Source organism: Aplysia californica, unplaced genomic scaffold (assembly GCF_000002075.1).
Source record: "Aplysia californica isolate F4 #8 unplaced genomic scaffold, AplCal3.0 scaffold00147, whole genome shotgun sequence".
Classification (NCBI taxonomy): domain Eukaryota; kingdom Metazoa; phylum Mollusca; class Gastropoda; order Aplysiida; family Aplysiidae; genus Aplysia; species Aplysia californica.
In genome coordinates, this window is record NW_004797417.1 from 359,088 (window position 1) to 374,231 (window position 15,144).

At 39.7% G+C, this 15,144-nt stretch overlaps 1 protein-coding gene across 1 annotated transcript in view; it reads right to left on the reverse strand.

Moving 5' to 3' along the window:
- LOC101860649 (histidine triad nucleotide-binding protein 1) overlaps positions 1-13,586 on the reverse strand; it is a gene marked incomplete in the record, with an annotated part of 15,956 nt that extends 2,370 nt beyond the window's left edge. The window contains 5 exon segments of the mRNA XM_005097157.3: positions 1,992-2,064; positions 3,556-3,660; positions 5,028-5,162; positions 6,959-7,141; positions 13,522-13,586. Coding sequence (XP_005097214.2) covers positions 1,992-2,064; positions 3,556-3,660; positions 5,028-5,162; positions 6,959-7,084 — 439 coding nt within the window.
- Between the last annotated feature and the right edge of the window lie 1,558 nt (positions 13,587-15,144).

Below are 15,144 nucleotides of genomic sequence, written 5' to 3' on the forward strand. Positions count from 1 at the left end.
TTAGAGGTGTTACAAGAGAGTAACAAACATAAAAAAGAAGAAGGGGAGATAAGGACGATAGATGTTTGATAGGAAAGAAGAAGCAGACCACACCAGAGCACCCGCCAACCACCAACTAACAAAGAGTAAAACGCAGACAAAAATACTTTTTTACTGTTAAGAAATAAGAAAGCGCATGGAGAAAAACAGTTGCCTGGTGTTAGCAAAGAGTAAAACGCATAGACATAATAACATAAACACCTTTTTAGAGTTGAGAGGGAGCAAAGCTCAAAGACAAATTAAATATAACCAGTCATTTAGTGTTAGCAAAGAGTGAAACATATCGGTGGCCTAGTGGTTAGGCTACCAGACTTGTAATCGTGAGGTTGCGGGGTTGGGGGTTCAAGCTGCGGGCCCGACGTTGTGTCCTTGGGAAAGGCACTTCACACCAATTTTCCCCACTTCACCCAGGTGGGAATGGGTACCCAGCTATCGACAGTGAAAGATTTTGTCAATTTGTTAGTGTTAGTGTTTGAGCGCTTAACCGGCTGCTTGCACTGTATGCTTCCCGGGAAGCTGAAAATGTTTCCGAGTGTTCTATGGTTTTCTGGGGTAATAATATAGTGTAAAGCGCATAGAGCTAACTTTCGAGTGGGGACATGCACTATACAAATGCTATTTATTATTATTATTATTATTATTATTAAATTATTATTATATAAACAAAAGACTGTTTTAGTGCTATCTCGTTTCTCATCCTGTCTCTCCTTGATATGTTCAAACGTTTTTCTTAGGCATCTCAGAAACTGCTGTACCTTAGATTAGTACTACAGTATAAAGTGAGCAGCCGATTTACATGCTGCGTAAAACTAAAACACACTTTGTCCAAACGCACTCTTGTGTTATATGACAGATTGTGAGCAGCAAGTAAAATAGACAACAGTGTCATAGACGGGGTTTTTCCATCACCTTATCAACAGCTCAGCATACAACTCTGTTACACAGGGTACCTCACTCTTCAAAATAGCATATCATCTACTAAGAACTATTTTGTCCAAAAAGCCTGTTTCCGTATACCGTGGAACTCGGATTCAACAAGGTCGCCGGACCTGACCTAAAACCTCGTTGAATCTGAGTGTTCGTTATAGCAAACACGAGGTTTTGTGTAGATAATTACAGGCACTGAGCAAGTAATGTGTAAAGAGAAGTAAAAATAGAGCCTGAAATGCCTGCATATTATGAGCTGTGTAAAAAAAAGACCAATTCGTTCAAATGCACGCTTGTGTCATCTCGATTGTTTGCCAAGAAGTTGTGTTGCTGTGTAGAGCCTAGAACACAGCAACTTTTGATTCCATAAACGAGCGCTCAATTCATTACGTAGATCTACGTCATTAATGATTAGTTGCCCAGGAAAAAAAAAAGACTGTGACGCGTTTGTATCTGCGACATTCAACGCCCGGACTGCTGGTGCCCCCCCCCCCTCCTGACCGACACAGTCACACGTGTGCAGGCCGCCCATCCGACCCCGACACATGCCAGAGTATACATGTGCTTGTGCCAACAACGCATGTGTTGGTATGTAAAAAGGCCGCTGATTGGTCGCATTCAATCAGCTAAGTGAACAGCAGTTCACGATGCAGGGCAATGGATGGTTTCTGGGAATAAATAACGTTCGTTCTGGAAGAAAAATGAGTGAAGCCAGGTCTGTGGGGGCTGTTCCCCCTGAAAGCGACCTCATTGAATCTGAGCTTGCTAATTTAAGTGCTCGTTGAATCCAGGTTATTTTTATTGATTTTAAAGAAGGAAAAAAACGGGGAATCTATCTCCTCTCGTTGAATCCGAGTTCTCGTTGAATCCGAGCTCATTAAATCGAGTTCCACTGTAGTTTGGACAAAATAGTTTCGAGGCAACGATATGCCGAAATCTTACACTAAGCAGTCGTTAAGCACAAGGAAAAATTGATTTTTTTCCAAACATACGCACATGATACAGTAACTAAACTTCCTACGTACCCACACGATATCCTTTCTCCAGCCCTTGCTTCTGTGCCACGTCTTTGGCCACCACTAACAAATGACCCAGCAACTGCGAAGACAGGGCAGGAGACAAATAGAGGATGATTTAAGAGCACATAAATTTCTTCACCATCATTCAAAACTATCTTTCCTTCAACTTCTTGAGGGAGACAGCATCCCTTAGAATGTCCTGCCCAACATCTGTAGTGTAGCAGTTATGCACTTCGCCAACACAGGAAGAAAACCTGAGTTCAATTCCTGAGCGGAGAAATTTTTTAACTTTTATTGAGTATCTCGGTCTTTCTGCTGGGATGTAGTATCCCTCTCAGCCTAGGTTCGCCCTGACAGACTGGGTTAAATTGTGTCTGTGAACGTGGGCGGAAAAACACTGACCTTCACAACAAAAGAAAAAGAATAGTGTACCTCTTAGTCTTTGAATACATAGCACTCGCCTCAAATGGACAATAAACATATACGGTATACATGCCTACAATACCAGCGAATTTTCAACAACAAAAAATTAGATCCAAAAGTATACCCCCCTATTCTCTGCGCAATATACAGCCAGAAAGCAGAGAGGGGGGTGGGGGGGGGGGCTCTCATGGCCATTCAATAGGTCCCGGATTCTAAGCCGAATAGCGACGAAAATTTTTATTCTCTAAAATTGTCTCCTTTCACCTTCTTTCCTGCTCTCTAGTTTTGTTCTTTTGTCTGCTTTAGCCTTCACTATCTGTTCCAACCCCCTCACCTCCTTTGCCTCGTCCTCTGGGCTCCTGACTCTTTCTGCAGCCTTTCTACTAACTGCTACACCCTGGCTTCTTACTGCTGTCTTTCAGCCACACCCCTGATTTTAAGGTAGAAAAGATCTACACCTAGCCTTCTCAGACAAGGGTGAAAATCTTAGAGGTCCCGTGTGAAAGTTGTACGCATTAAAGATCCCTTGGAGGTCGAAAATCGATAAGAGTAGGCTTCGACCACCATTCGGACAAAATTCAAAATTTCCTACAAACTGAAAATGTTTAATGTGTGCAGTAAAACACTTTAAATTTACCCCCAAAAAATTTTTTTATAAAAATACAGCCTGGATTGTTGAAGTACTGCTGTAAAGGATTTTTCATTGAAGAATTACCTGCCACTCCAGTCTCACAGAATAAATCGACTACCTCAGTCTAAACACAACAACAAACAATTCGTAAAGCTTACACACTCTATTTGACGACTAACTAGTACTTGATTTCACACAGGTTGGGTTCCCTTCAGCATGTCAGAATTCACTTCGTATTATACGCCCAATATAAAAAAAAACGAGCTGATTTCGGAGTTCAAGTATTCCAGTGTTTTATATGCAAGGTCATATTATAGACTTGTGTTTAGTGTTTACCATATATTTTTGCCTGCTCTACTCTGGCATTGACCAGATGACAAGGACATGTGGTTACTTGAGGGAGGCATTGCGCTTCCAAGAGCGAAATGCTCACAGCTAAAGGGATTTGAAAACAACAACAACAACCATATATTTGGGGTTACATCAGGGCATCCTAAACGCACATGTATGACTCACCATTTCGTCTGTATCGTCAGCGAGACTCAACATGGGAATTATTTTCTTTGGGATGACGAGGAAGTGGACTGGGGCCTGGGGGCTCACGTCAGAAAATGCCAGACACTGAAAAAAAAAAAACACGCAAAAAGATGCAGATATATGAACAAAAAGTCATAGCCCAACAGCTACTTCTATACTATAAGACAAACATCCGTACAAACAGCCATCTCCAATCCCCCCCCCCCCCTTGTGTTGTTTTTTTTTTACAATATAATGACACTGCGTAAGATGGTCACCTTTCTAAGATGGCCACTTTTCTCTTGACAACAGGTGGCTGTCTTAGACATTTTCGACTGAAGTTGCCAACAGACTCTACCCATGCGGCAAGTCAAGATGGTGGGCATCAGCCAAGTAAACCCTCTCCAAACTTTTCACACACACTTTCCTACATTCAATGGATTCAAGCTATTCAAAGCAGAACTGCAACTTTAATGGGAGAAATGTGAAGTAAAGATCTCTCCAAACGACTCATGGGTTTCCTTCTCATTATTATTACTTGCAAGTAATCCAGCCTTGACAAAATTGTAATTATAATGACAAACCTGAATATCAAAAGAAAAAGAAACTACTATTTGAAAAAACATAAAACTGTAAAAAAATTTGGTGCCTCCAGTATCTTTGCAGTTTTTAAAAATCTAACAAAAACATACACAAATATCAAACTTTTTAAAAAGTAGAGCCATACTTCATATTACGTCATTTCCTCACAAACTGAAAAATTGCAGTTCCACATAAACATGGAGAGAATTATTTTCCTCTCCGTTACAATAATCCTTCGATATCCATGAGAACATTTAGTGTAGAATCAATTACACAACAGAGTCTATCTTCAGGGAGAAATGTGTCACGATACAGTGGAATCAGGCGCTTGTCAATTTTTGCATATATGGAGTTACTGGTTTAATCTTAAAGCCCATTCATTTGTCTTGCTTTTGATGAAAAAAAATACTTGTCAATTTTTGCATATATGGAGTTACTGGCTTAATCTTAAAGCCCATTCATTTGTCTTGCTTTTGATGAAAAAAAATACCCATCTATCTTAATTGGAAGTCGAGATATTTGTGATTGAAGGAGATGGGGGGTAGCCTGTCATCATAGGTAAAATTAGCTAGAAAACGGACGCCGAAGTTTGGCAGCTTCCAAAGCTGTAACATCCTCGAAAACTGGAAATTAACATTTTTGTGCCCCTGACCAACGTTTTCCAGTAAAATCCAAGCAGAAATGTGTATTTCAAAAAATATAAGGGGTGTTAATTCCATTATAACAAACAAAAAATCGACAAAACTTGCCCAAAGGGAAGTAAAACATAGGTTTTCTTCAATTTCATTATTTTTGGGGGAGTGCCTCATTTCACCATGACGCCAAACAAATTCTGTGAAGTCAAGCCTTCACTACAATGTCCCAATCTGATTAATATCTTCAGTTCATACCCGTTCATCCTCATAAAGAATATCTGCTGGAATAGACTTATCTATAATCTTGGAGAAAATGGTCGGCTCCCCAATTGTGAATTTAGCACCTTGAGCCTTCGACACTTCATCCGAGCAGGCTCGACCTGTACAGTGCTGAAAAGGAAAAGAAAGAATAGCTCACACAAGAATGCAGTCTAACTAACATTATGTCTATATAGTTAAACAGGCCAGACATAAAATCTTTACATTACGAACAAATTTCTCTTCATATATGTTTCAGATACAAAGTAAAACACATAAAAGAAAAAATTTGGGACCTGTAAATCTTTTCATTGTTTGTGTTTCACTATGTGTGTAATCCCTTCTTGCGAGCCATTTTCAACATATTATAGCTAAAGATTTATTGTACTGAATTAAAGGAGAACAAGTAGGCCTGACAACTTCTACACAAAGTAAAGACTACTATAGAATATTCATTGCTGGTTGGCAGCTGCTGAGGTGTGATTTACTCCCTCTTTCCTATCAAACATCTAACACCTTTGTGATTATCTCTCCATCTCTTTTGTGTTTGTTACACTCTTGTAACACCCCCAAAACTTTAGCACTGATATGATCTATTTGTTGGGAGTGCAGTAAAGCTTTTACAGTAGTCTCCGCCTAAACGCACACCACACAAAAGCACACTCCGGTCATCTGACGGGTTTTTTACTACATAATTTAGACGTACAAACGCACGGTCACTCCCTCTAAATGCACCCTCCGATCCGCAAAACATGCCGACAGGTTAAGCTGAACAGAGGGAAATCTGCACAGCTTGCATAAGACAAGCCTAGACAGCATGATATTTGGTGAGACTGCCCCTCCCGCCGAACAAAGAGAGTGATGGACAGCGTTTTCACACCCAACTTTCCACAGACACATAGGTCTATGACTGATCAGTGAAATGTTGGGGGGTTGGGGGACTGAAAAGTTATTTGATTGGTCACTGGAAATGCATCTTTAAGAAGAGAAGGTTTCTGACTAGTGTTTGGGTGACTGCATGTAATGTTTAGTTAGACCAAGGCCTATGATGCGCAACACGCGTGAATGCTCTTCCATGAATTTACGGTCGGGGGAGGTCGCTTGGAAAGCCACCTGGCTGGGCCGTCGTCTCTATGACTATCACCAACAGTTTCCTCTTACGCTATCTATTCCTGTCATTTTATGGTGCATATCATTACATGGAGTCTGTATTTCTTACCCCTCCCCCCCTCACACACACACACACACACAAACACACACACACACACACCCATTCAAAGCCTTTGTATTTTTAACCACAATCGGGGAATCCTTCACAAAACCGTCACGTGTCATCATATTATGGGCCCAAAGTGACCCCCACCCAAAAGGGAGGTCACTAGAATATCAAGGCAATGAGATGGCTGCGCCCTTTCCTCTCTTTACAAAGGTTCATGTAAACGCACGCTCCGTATTAACACACGCTAAGGAGCCCTCCCGAGCACCGTGCACTTAGGCGGAGATTACTGTATTAAAACAAAGCTATACATTTGGTTATTATTTGTCACAATTATAGTTGTTTTTTGTCAACACACAAAAAGAATCTATAAATTTGTCACATAGAAATGGGGAATACTTATCTATATAGGAATGCGTTAAGGGATAAATGGCTGTACGACAAATACAGATATTTTACATTAGAGAGGTTAAAAAAAGTGAAATGGTATAGTTTTATTACCCCTATCAACAATATAAGGTTATTAAGAGGCAGGACCTCTTAAGTTTAAAAAATGTTCATCTCCGAAAGGACCAAGCCAAATGGGAAAGTGCCTTTCCCAAGGACACAATGTTCGACCGAACTGAGGCTTGGGAACCCCCCCCAAACAAACAAACAAAATTTTGCAATCTCACAATTACAGGTCTGGTCAGTAGGTTAAAAACGAACATACCACAGCAGCGGTTGGCTGGATAAACCGAGCGGCCACTCCAACAGCTGCCACGTACTTGTAGGCCTTCACTGTCAATCTCAGCTTTGCAAGGCCAGAGACGATGCTCTTTGAAGCAAGTAGAGACATCTCTACTGTCTTGTTTGCATCAGACAGTTTGAACAAATCTTGTGTGGCGATTTTCTTCTGTGGCAAGTAAAAAAAAAACGACATTTCAAAATCCTCTGCTTATTCTTTTCAAGGATAGTTGATTTAATTTCTGTGAATACGAATAAAGTTTTGAAAGTACTGTGCCTTCAGCAGAAGAGGGGAATTTTCATTCCAACCCGTTCTTTTTTTAAAAATTGATATGGCAGACCACTTTTTTTCAAGCCTTGTCTTAAATACCAAAGAGAGCAAAAATTCACAAACAAGAAAAGCCCCATCCTAAGAAGCCACAAAAAGACTTCATTAATTACATACAACATAAATCTCATCCTTGAAACAGATGGGGCATCAAAAGAAATAGTGCATTCTTATATATTAAGAATATATATCTATATAAATCAAATGTGTTCTTTTTTCCCCAGCTCGCAGGAGAAATCAACAGGCTTTAAATTTAACCTAGACTCAAAGTCAGTCAAAAATATACATAGGCTAAAATATTTAATAGGCCTACATAACATATAGGCCCTATATAAAGATTATGAACTCTTGACATTTTTTAAAATTGATGATCCTCTCTATTCAGCCAAGCAAATTTGCTGTTCTTCAATCTCCAACAACAAAGATGTCTTTAACTCTTTTCGGCTGTGATAGGGTGCCTCAGTATTGTTTCGTTTTAACATGATCCGTCATTTATAATTACTTTTTATTGCTACTGAAAAACTTGGAAAGGATTTAGGAAACGAAAACGTCTAGTTTCACTTTGTCAAAGCGTGGGTTTGGGGAAAAATGAGTGAATTAGTTCTTGCAATCTTGCATCAACAAAACGATGGAACCGGACTCAGTATAAATATCATAACTCAAACAAAAATTGGAATATTGCTTTCAAATAAAAAGCTGCGCATTCAGAAATTCATGGATTATGCTCTTGGCCTGTAAATGATACGATAGCTATGCTGATTTGCTTTCACATGTTTGGTGAATGTAATTTTTTCCGTCAAAATTTATTTTTCTCATCACCATCACCATTTCTAACCCTTCTGATGCATACTTATGTTCAAAATTAATTCTTGTTTTATATTGGGATGTATTCCTTATTCAATTTGATACATCATATGTTACATTTTGAGTCACGGTTATGCTTCTATGAAGTTATTTTGTACACCACCTGCATAGCCAAATCAAGCCACAAGTTAATGATGTCTAGACCCCCAAAAAATACGTCCGGAACAAGATAAGATTTGTAGCATGCATACAGAACCTCTGAGAATGTTTCACTGTTATCCCAAAAGATGAAGTTTTAGATTCAACTTGAGGAGAACAAATACAAAACAGACTAAGAGAAAGTTCTGGACTACTGCATGGATGCAGAGCCAAAATCAGCATTCTTTACTTTTGGCCCCAGGAGTACCACTGGATATTGATACTGGCCTTAATACTCTGATTGGACGTTTTATCCGAAAGAGAGCGAGAGATGCTCTGCAATGTTTCAGTACAAAATGAGAAGTAATATTACACATGTTTTTAGTAAGGGAGTTTTTGGGTGGGATTGCCCCCCTGACCTTGAAAACATGGGGGGTTTCAGGGGGGCACCCCAGAATTAAACCATAATTTGATGTTTTGCAATTCAGTTAGGTAGGTTTAATATCTTTTGCTCACTGAGCGTTAACATCATATCAGCACGCGCATCTAAAAGTAATCATTTAGAACTAAAAGTAATTGTTGGTGAACCCAAAATCCACACTCCCTAGTTATCATTGGGACCAAAATCGGATTATCCCCCCCAAATTTTTTGCAGTAGTAACAGTGGGTATGTCTTTTCACCAAAACTCACCGAAACTTACCGAAACTCACCAACAAAACTCACTGAAACAGTCAATGACTGCGTGACTGAAACTCATCAAAGGTTGGCCCACTGAATTTTTTGCTACCTTTATATAGAGCTAGTTCACTCCCCTCCTCAGTTTGAACTTGGATCTATCCAGCGTATGTGTGTTTACAATAGAGAGAGAGAACCTTGAAGTTTGCAGACAAAATATTGTTTTATACTCTTCTACATCTCTTTTACTGTTATTTTACATTGGATGATAATTTCTGTTGATGTTCTTTCCTATCTTTATCAATAAGCATTTTATATCACTTTCTTCTTTTTCTTCTTCATATCATTTATCTTCATGATAAATATGAATGTTCCCTCTATTTCTACGATTCAAAAAAAAAAAAAGATTAAGTTAAGTACCACCATACTTAAAGTACTGAAAGTGCTCCGTTTCGTGTCATTATTCCTTCTTGTCATCCTCCTCCTCCACCTCCATTTCCCTTCATGTTAAAAAGTGCCCATCTACAGCAATTTAAACCCCCCTACCCCTGTCTCTCTCTGTCTATCCGTCTGTCTCTGTCTCTGCATGTTCTGTTCTATCTTTGACGAGAAGTTGACAAATTAGGGCATTGAAACATGTGTGTGTGTATGTGTGTGTGTGTGTGTGCGTGTGTGTGCGTATGTGTGTGTGAGAGAGAGAGAGAGAGAGAGAGAGAGAGAGAGAGAGAGAGTGTGTGTGTGTGTGTGTGTGTGTGTGTGTGTGTGTGTGTGTGTGTGTGCGTGTGCATGAGAGAGAGCGTTTGTGTGTGTATGTGTGTGTGTGTGTGTGTGTGTGTGCGTGAGAGAGAGAGAACATTGAAGTTTGCTGACAAAATATTAACCTTGATCTTTCATGTATCAGTATCAGATGTCTAGGAAGAAAGCATTCCCATGCATCGAGTGCAAGAAGAAATGCACAGATTATCAGCGATGTATTGAATGCTTCAATTGCCAGGACTGGATACTTGTAGTTGAAATGTTTATTTGAGAGATAATAAACATGATTGTTTCATATATTACATATATGAATCAAAGCATGATGGACATATAAGACCATTTATATATATTCTTATTTGCATTGTAAACTTAAAATATTTGTAAGCTTCTTTGCTGAATGATTGTTTCATATATATATTATAATTATTATACACATCTATAAATATATTAAATGTAACAAGTTTTAATATGCACAAATATTTCATTTGAAATACAATATTGACACTGTTTAGCAATGCCAATGAAAATTTAATTTTTCACTTTAGCCCTTTTTTATTTGGTACCTAAGAAAGAATTTTCAATTCTAAGAATTATGCTTCTTGAATTTTAAGAATCGGTTCATAAATAAAAAAAGTTATGGGGTTGTAAAGGTCGGCAAAATACGGATGACCCACATATAGGAAAATACTCCTAAAAAGTGGACCACGCAGTACAGATTCTGTAAGAAAATCCACGATATCTCGGTAACTAATCGGAGTGTTAGAGAGATATTTGGCTACCCGATGTGTTTTTGGGTGCAGAAATCATTTCTGCAGTCAGATCTACTACCGATTTTGTAGTTATTTTGTTATAATTAAAATTTTGGTGTACATATTACGATTTTGCCAAAAAGGGGTGTCGGGATGAATCCATTTTATTTATAATAGCATTGTGTCACAACATGGGATCTTTAAGAATATATGTCGGCAGCGTGACTAAATAATTGCAAAGCTTTTTATGATGACTTTAGACCATGACAGCCATAAAAGATAAGTTAATTCAATCTAGCATGCCGTACAAGTAAAAATTCTTTTTCCCCGTTGAGACGCGAACACCCCGAGATGAGATAACCTCGCCTCGGAATACCCCCATTCCGATGTTACAGGGGAACAGAGAGAAAAACAACCGGATGTGCGCGCCCGCCATTTATTTCAAGTGACCAATGAACAGGCCCGAAATAGTCATGTGGGGATTTGTAGGTCACATACATTTGCCGCGAGAGTGAGGGGAAAATGGCCGGTCTCCGTGCGAAGCCGCTTTGGATAGGGGGGTAGTCGTGCATTTATGATCGGGTCTAAAAAACTACTTGACACAGAACGTTCAAATTTGAGTACACTATAGAGGATAGATAGATCTATTACCATCTCGGCGTTGAAATTCAAACTCCTTATAGTTTTTGGTGTACCCGATATGAAAGTATTCCCAACACCAAAAGTATAGGTTAATTTATGTGTACGAACTTCAACATCCACATATCATTAGTTTGCCCTATTTTCTGATTGGTTGCCGAGTTTCATTCGGATTGGTTCGGAAATAGAGCAGACCGAGTTTGACAAAGTTAGTCACCTACGCTTCGGCCGGGTCCGCAAAATCACCCGCAAACAAGGACTAAATTTTCGCCGCGCGGTAAAGCCCGATTGGCATTGCTACATTGTTTATTAAATGCACAGTTAGCCTACATGATTCCATTTAGCATTGTTTTGGTGAGTTTTGTGTGTTTTGGTGAGTTTCAGTGAGTTTTGTTGGTGAGTTTCGGTAAAAACACATTCCGGTAACAGCAGTAACTTAGAACACCTGGGCTTTTAGGCTATTGCCATCATGTCATAGCTGGTACTGTAATAATTTTTAAGTGTGAAAGTAACAACACTACTGTATGCTGACAGAACGCCTTTTTCTTAAAATCTATTCACAGCAGTTACGAGAAATCAACGATAAAAAATTGTCAGTTTTACATAAGACCTGACATAGAGATCTCTAGAGATGATAGAGGTGGGAATGACATTCTCTTCAGAGAGCAAAGTCAAGATCAATCGTTGATGTAGATCTACTGTGCAAAATAGTTTAGAGACTCTAAATGAGAGAACCTAAAATCGTTGATTTATCAAAACTCCTGTGAATATCAAAAAGGTGTTTTGTCAGATTCCAGCAGAACAGGGAAAGACTTCAGTAACGAGCAACCACCCGCGCAACACAATATTAGAAGAGACCTAACCTTAACCCAACCCTCACCCCTACCCCAAACCTTAACCCTCTGTTCTAGGCTACTTCTGTTTTATAGTGGTCGCTCGTTGCAGAAATCAGCACTCTGGACAGTACAATTGCGGTCCCGTCTAGGGATACTCGCTTTGACCCCACCAACGATTACTTCTTGTTCTAAACGATAACTTTTTGATGCATGTGCCGATAGGCCTCTATGGAGAGAGATAGCCAATCAAACCTAATTGCAAAACATCAAATTATGGTCAAATTCACCCTGAAGCCCACATGTTTTTGTAGGTGGTCAGGGGGGCAAGCCCCCTTGAAACCCCCCTTGCCTTGTTAAGTACAAGTGAAATTTTACTGCTCATTTTGCTGGCTAGATCTCTAGATTTAGATCTAGATCGTGATCTAGAAATCTAGATCTAGATTTAGATCTACTGCTAAAATATCGATACTGAATATTTAAAGGCCACCTCTATTCTCACCCGGAGTGAGAATAGTGCAGGCGAGTCTTGTGGCTATTCTCACCCGGTGCGCGTTCACCAAATTTTGCGTTCACCCTAAACCACAGAATTCTACACTGTGATAACAGAAAAATTTTAGAATTCTGTGCCGTGAACAAACGTTCCATTACAACTGTAGCCTACTAAAAGCGTACAATTTTGTCTGTGGGCAGCGGAGAGAGAGAGAAAGAGAGAGATGAGTAGCGCGAGAATTTCCGGGCAAAACAAAATGGCGACCCGCGTAGTTCGGCTCGATTCGAAAAGTTAATTTTATAGCCGTAGCACTAGTAGCATCTTTGTAGACAACCAAATTAATTTACTTTTGTGTTTTAACATCATTTTTTAACTTTGTTTTGGTCAATTTGATCGTCCACACCGATAGACAGTATTCAGAATGAGACAGAGAGAGAGAGAAGAGGGGAGGAGTTGATCTTGCGAGAACTTCCGGGCGGGTGAGAATAGCCACTTTCATATTTAAATCAGTATCAAGTCTTAGTGAGCCTGCTAGAACTAACGGGACCACAGTTGTACAGGAGAGCCCGGAATTCCTCCTCAGAACAGTAGATCTATATCTAGATCTACTTTCGTTTTCTTCAAACTGGTTGTGATTGTTTGCCTCAAACTCAATGCAATCTCTGTCACTGACACCGACACTACTACTAGATTTCTCGACTAATCTACTGAGTCTACTGACAGTACTACTGAGTCTACTGTCAGTGTCAGTGTCAGGTCAACACGAAAGCAATTCGTCTTGGTCAAGTTAAAATCATGCTAGATTTAGATCTAGATCTAGATCTAGATATAGATAACTAGATCTAGATCTAGATAACTTTTTGATGCATGTGCCGATAGGCCTATGGACCATGGAGAGAGATAGCCAATCAAACCTAATTGCAAAACATCAAATTATGGTCAAATTCACCCTGAAGCCCCCATGTCTCTCTCTCTCTCTCTCTCTCTCTCTCTCTCTCTCTCTCTCTCTCTCTCTCTCTCTCTCTCTCTCTCTCAGACTAGTGTAATAAGCTCCTGTTGCATTAAAAAAACGTATGCAGGCAAATCATAATTCGCTTAAACAGGAGCCTGCTTCCCAAAAAGTGTACGCTTACCACCACAGACTTGTTGTCTTGCAACAACAATAACAACACTTCCCCCGGCGGACCCTCGGAGTTCCCTCCCGTCTCTGACCTCAATTTTTCTCCCCCAAGACACAAGAGAATAAGATGATGAGATTCGTGTTTTTGTTCGTCTAAAACAATGTAATTTACATGCAGCTCTCTTTTCTTTTCGCATTTTCATTTCGCCATGGTCATCGTGTGGCGCACGATCGTCATCCAGCGTCGGCAAATAAACCATTAAAGTTTTTGTAAATTTTAAATCAGGCTCAAGGAATGTTAACAACAAGTCTGTGGTGGTAAGCGTCAGGATGATGTATCAACTAGCGATGCAATTCTGCCCCTACCTAGACGGTCAGTATATATAAGAACGTTTAGGCCCCAACCCTTATTCTGACAGAAGCAAGCAAGAGAGTTGAAATATGGCACAACCAATAGGCTACTATTTCTCTGCATAGACACCCTGCAAATTGACAGTTTTGACACCTTTTTTTTAACCTTCTAAAATCCTTGAGCATAATATGACTTCGGATGGAACCATTCTGTCTGTCTGTCTGTCTGCCTGTCTGTCTGTCTCTCTGTCTCTGTCTCTGTCTCTCTCTCTCTCTCTCTCTCTCTCTCTCTCTCTCTCTCTCTCTCTCTCTCTCTCTCTCTCTCTCTCTCTCTCTCCCTCTCCCCCTCTCTCTCTCTCTCTCTCTCTCTCTCTCTCTCTATATATATATATATATATATATATATATATATATATATATTGGGTTAAATTTATCGATTTTTATCCCCCCCCCCCCCCCCCCATCAACTCTAGTACTTGAATTGGATGTCTTTCTCAGTCTATTCAATACAGCCCGTGTCTTTTTCTGTGTCTACCAATACATGGCAGGCCTATATTATTATGTCCTTTTCTCTGTCTATTCAATATAGTCTGTGTCTTTTCTCTGTCTATTCAATATAGCCTGTCTATTCAATACAGACTGTGCCTTTTTCTGTCTATACAATACAGTGTGTGTCTTTTCTATCTGTCTTTGTTAAGGGGGGGGGGGGGTGTTTGTTTTAGTAGAGGTTTTACGCCACTCACAACTTCATAATGTCATATTATGAGCGCCAGCGTGTTTTTCTCTCTCTATTCAATACAGTGTACTGTGTCTTTTTCTCTGCCTGTTCAATAGAGTGTGTGTCTTTTTCTCTGGCTATTCAATATAAGCTATAGCGTGCGTCTTTTTCTGTCTATCCAATGCAGAGTGTGTCTTTTGCTCTTTTAATATAATACAGCGTGTGGGGGGAAACACAGATGGCAGAAGAAAAAATTACCAACGAAAACAGCAATTATCTCCATAATTTCAAGTAAGTAATATAATTGTCGCTGGAAATCACACCGTATTACGTTATCAGAATAAGGGTTCCACTGCAAAATGCCCAACTGGCCAAATCTGAGCTGCGATGCGTACTGCCTGCAAACCCTGTCCACTCAATCATTTTATAAGAATTGTCTTTTAACACTATCCGTACGCCCTGGGGTCATTTTGTACCTCTGGGATTGTATTATTCACATTTTAGAATACTTCTAGTTCTAGTGCGAAGATCTCTTTGAAACTTTCCGTGTTTCTCAAAAAAATCATT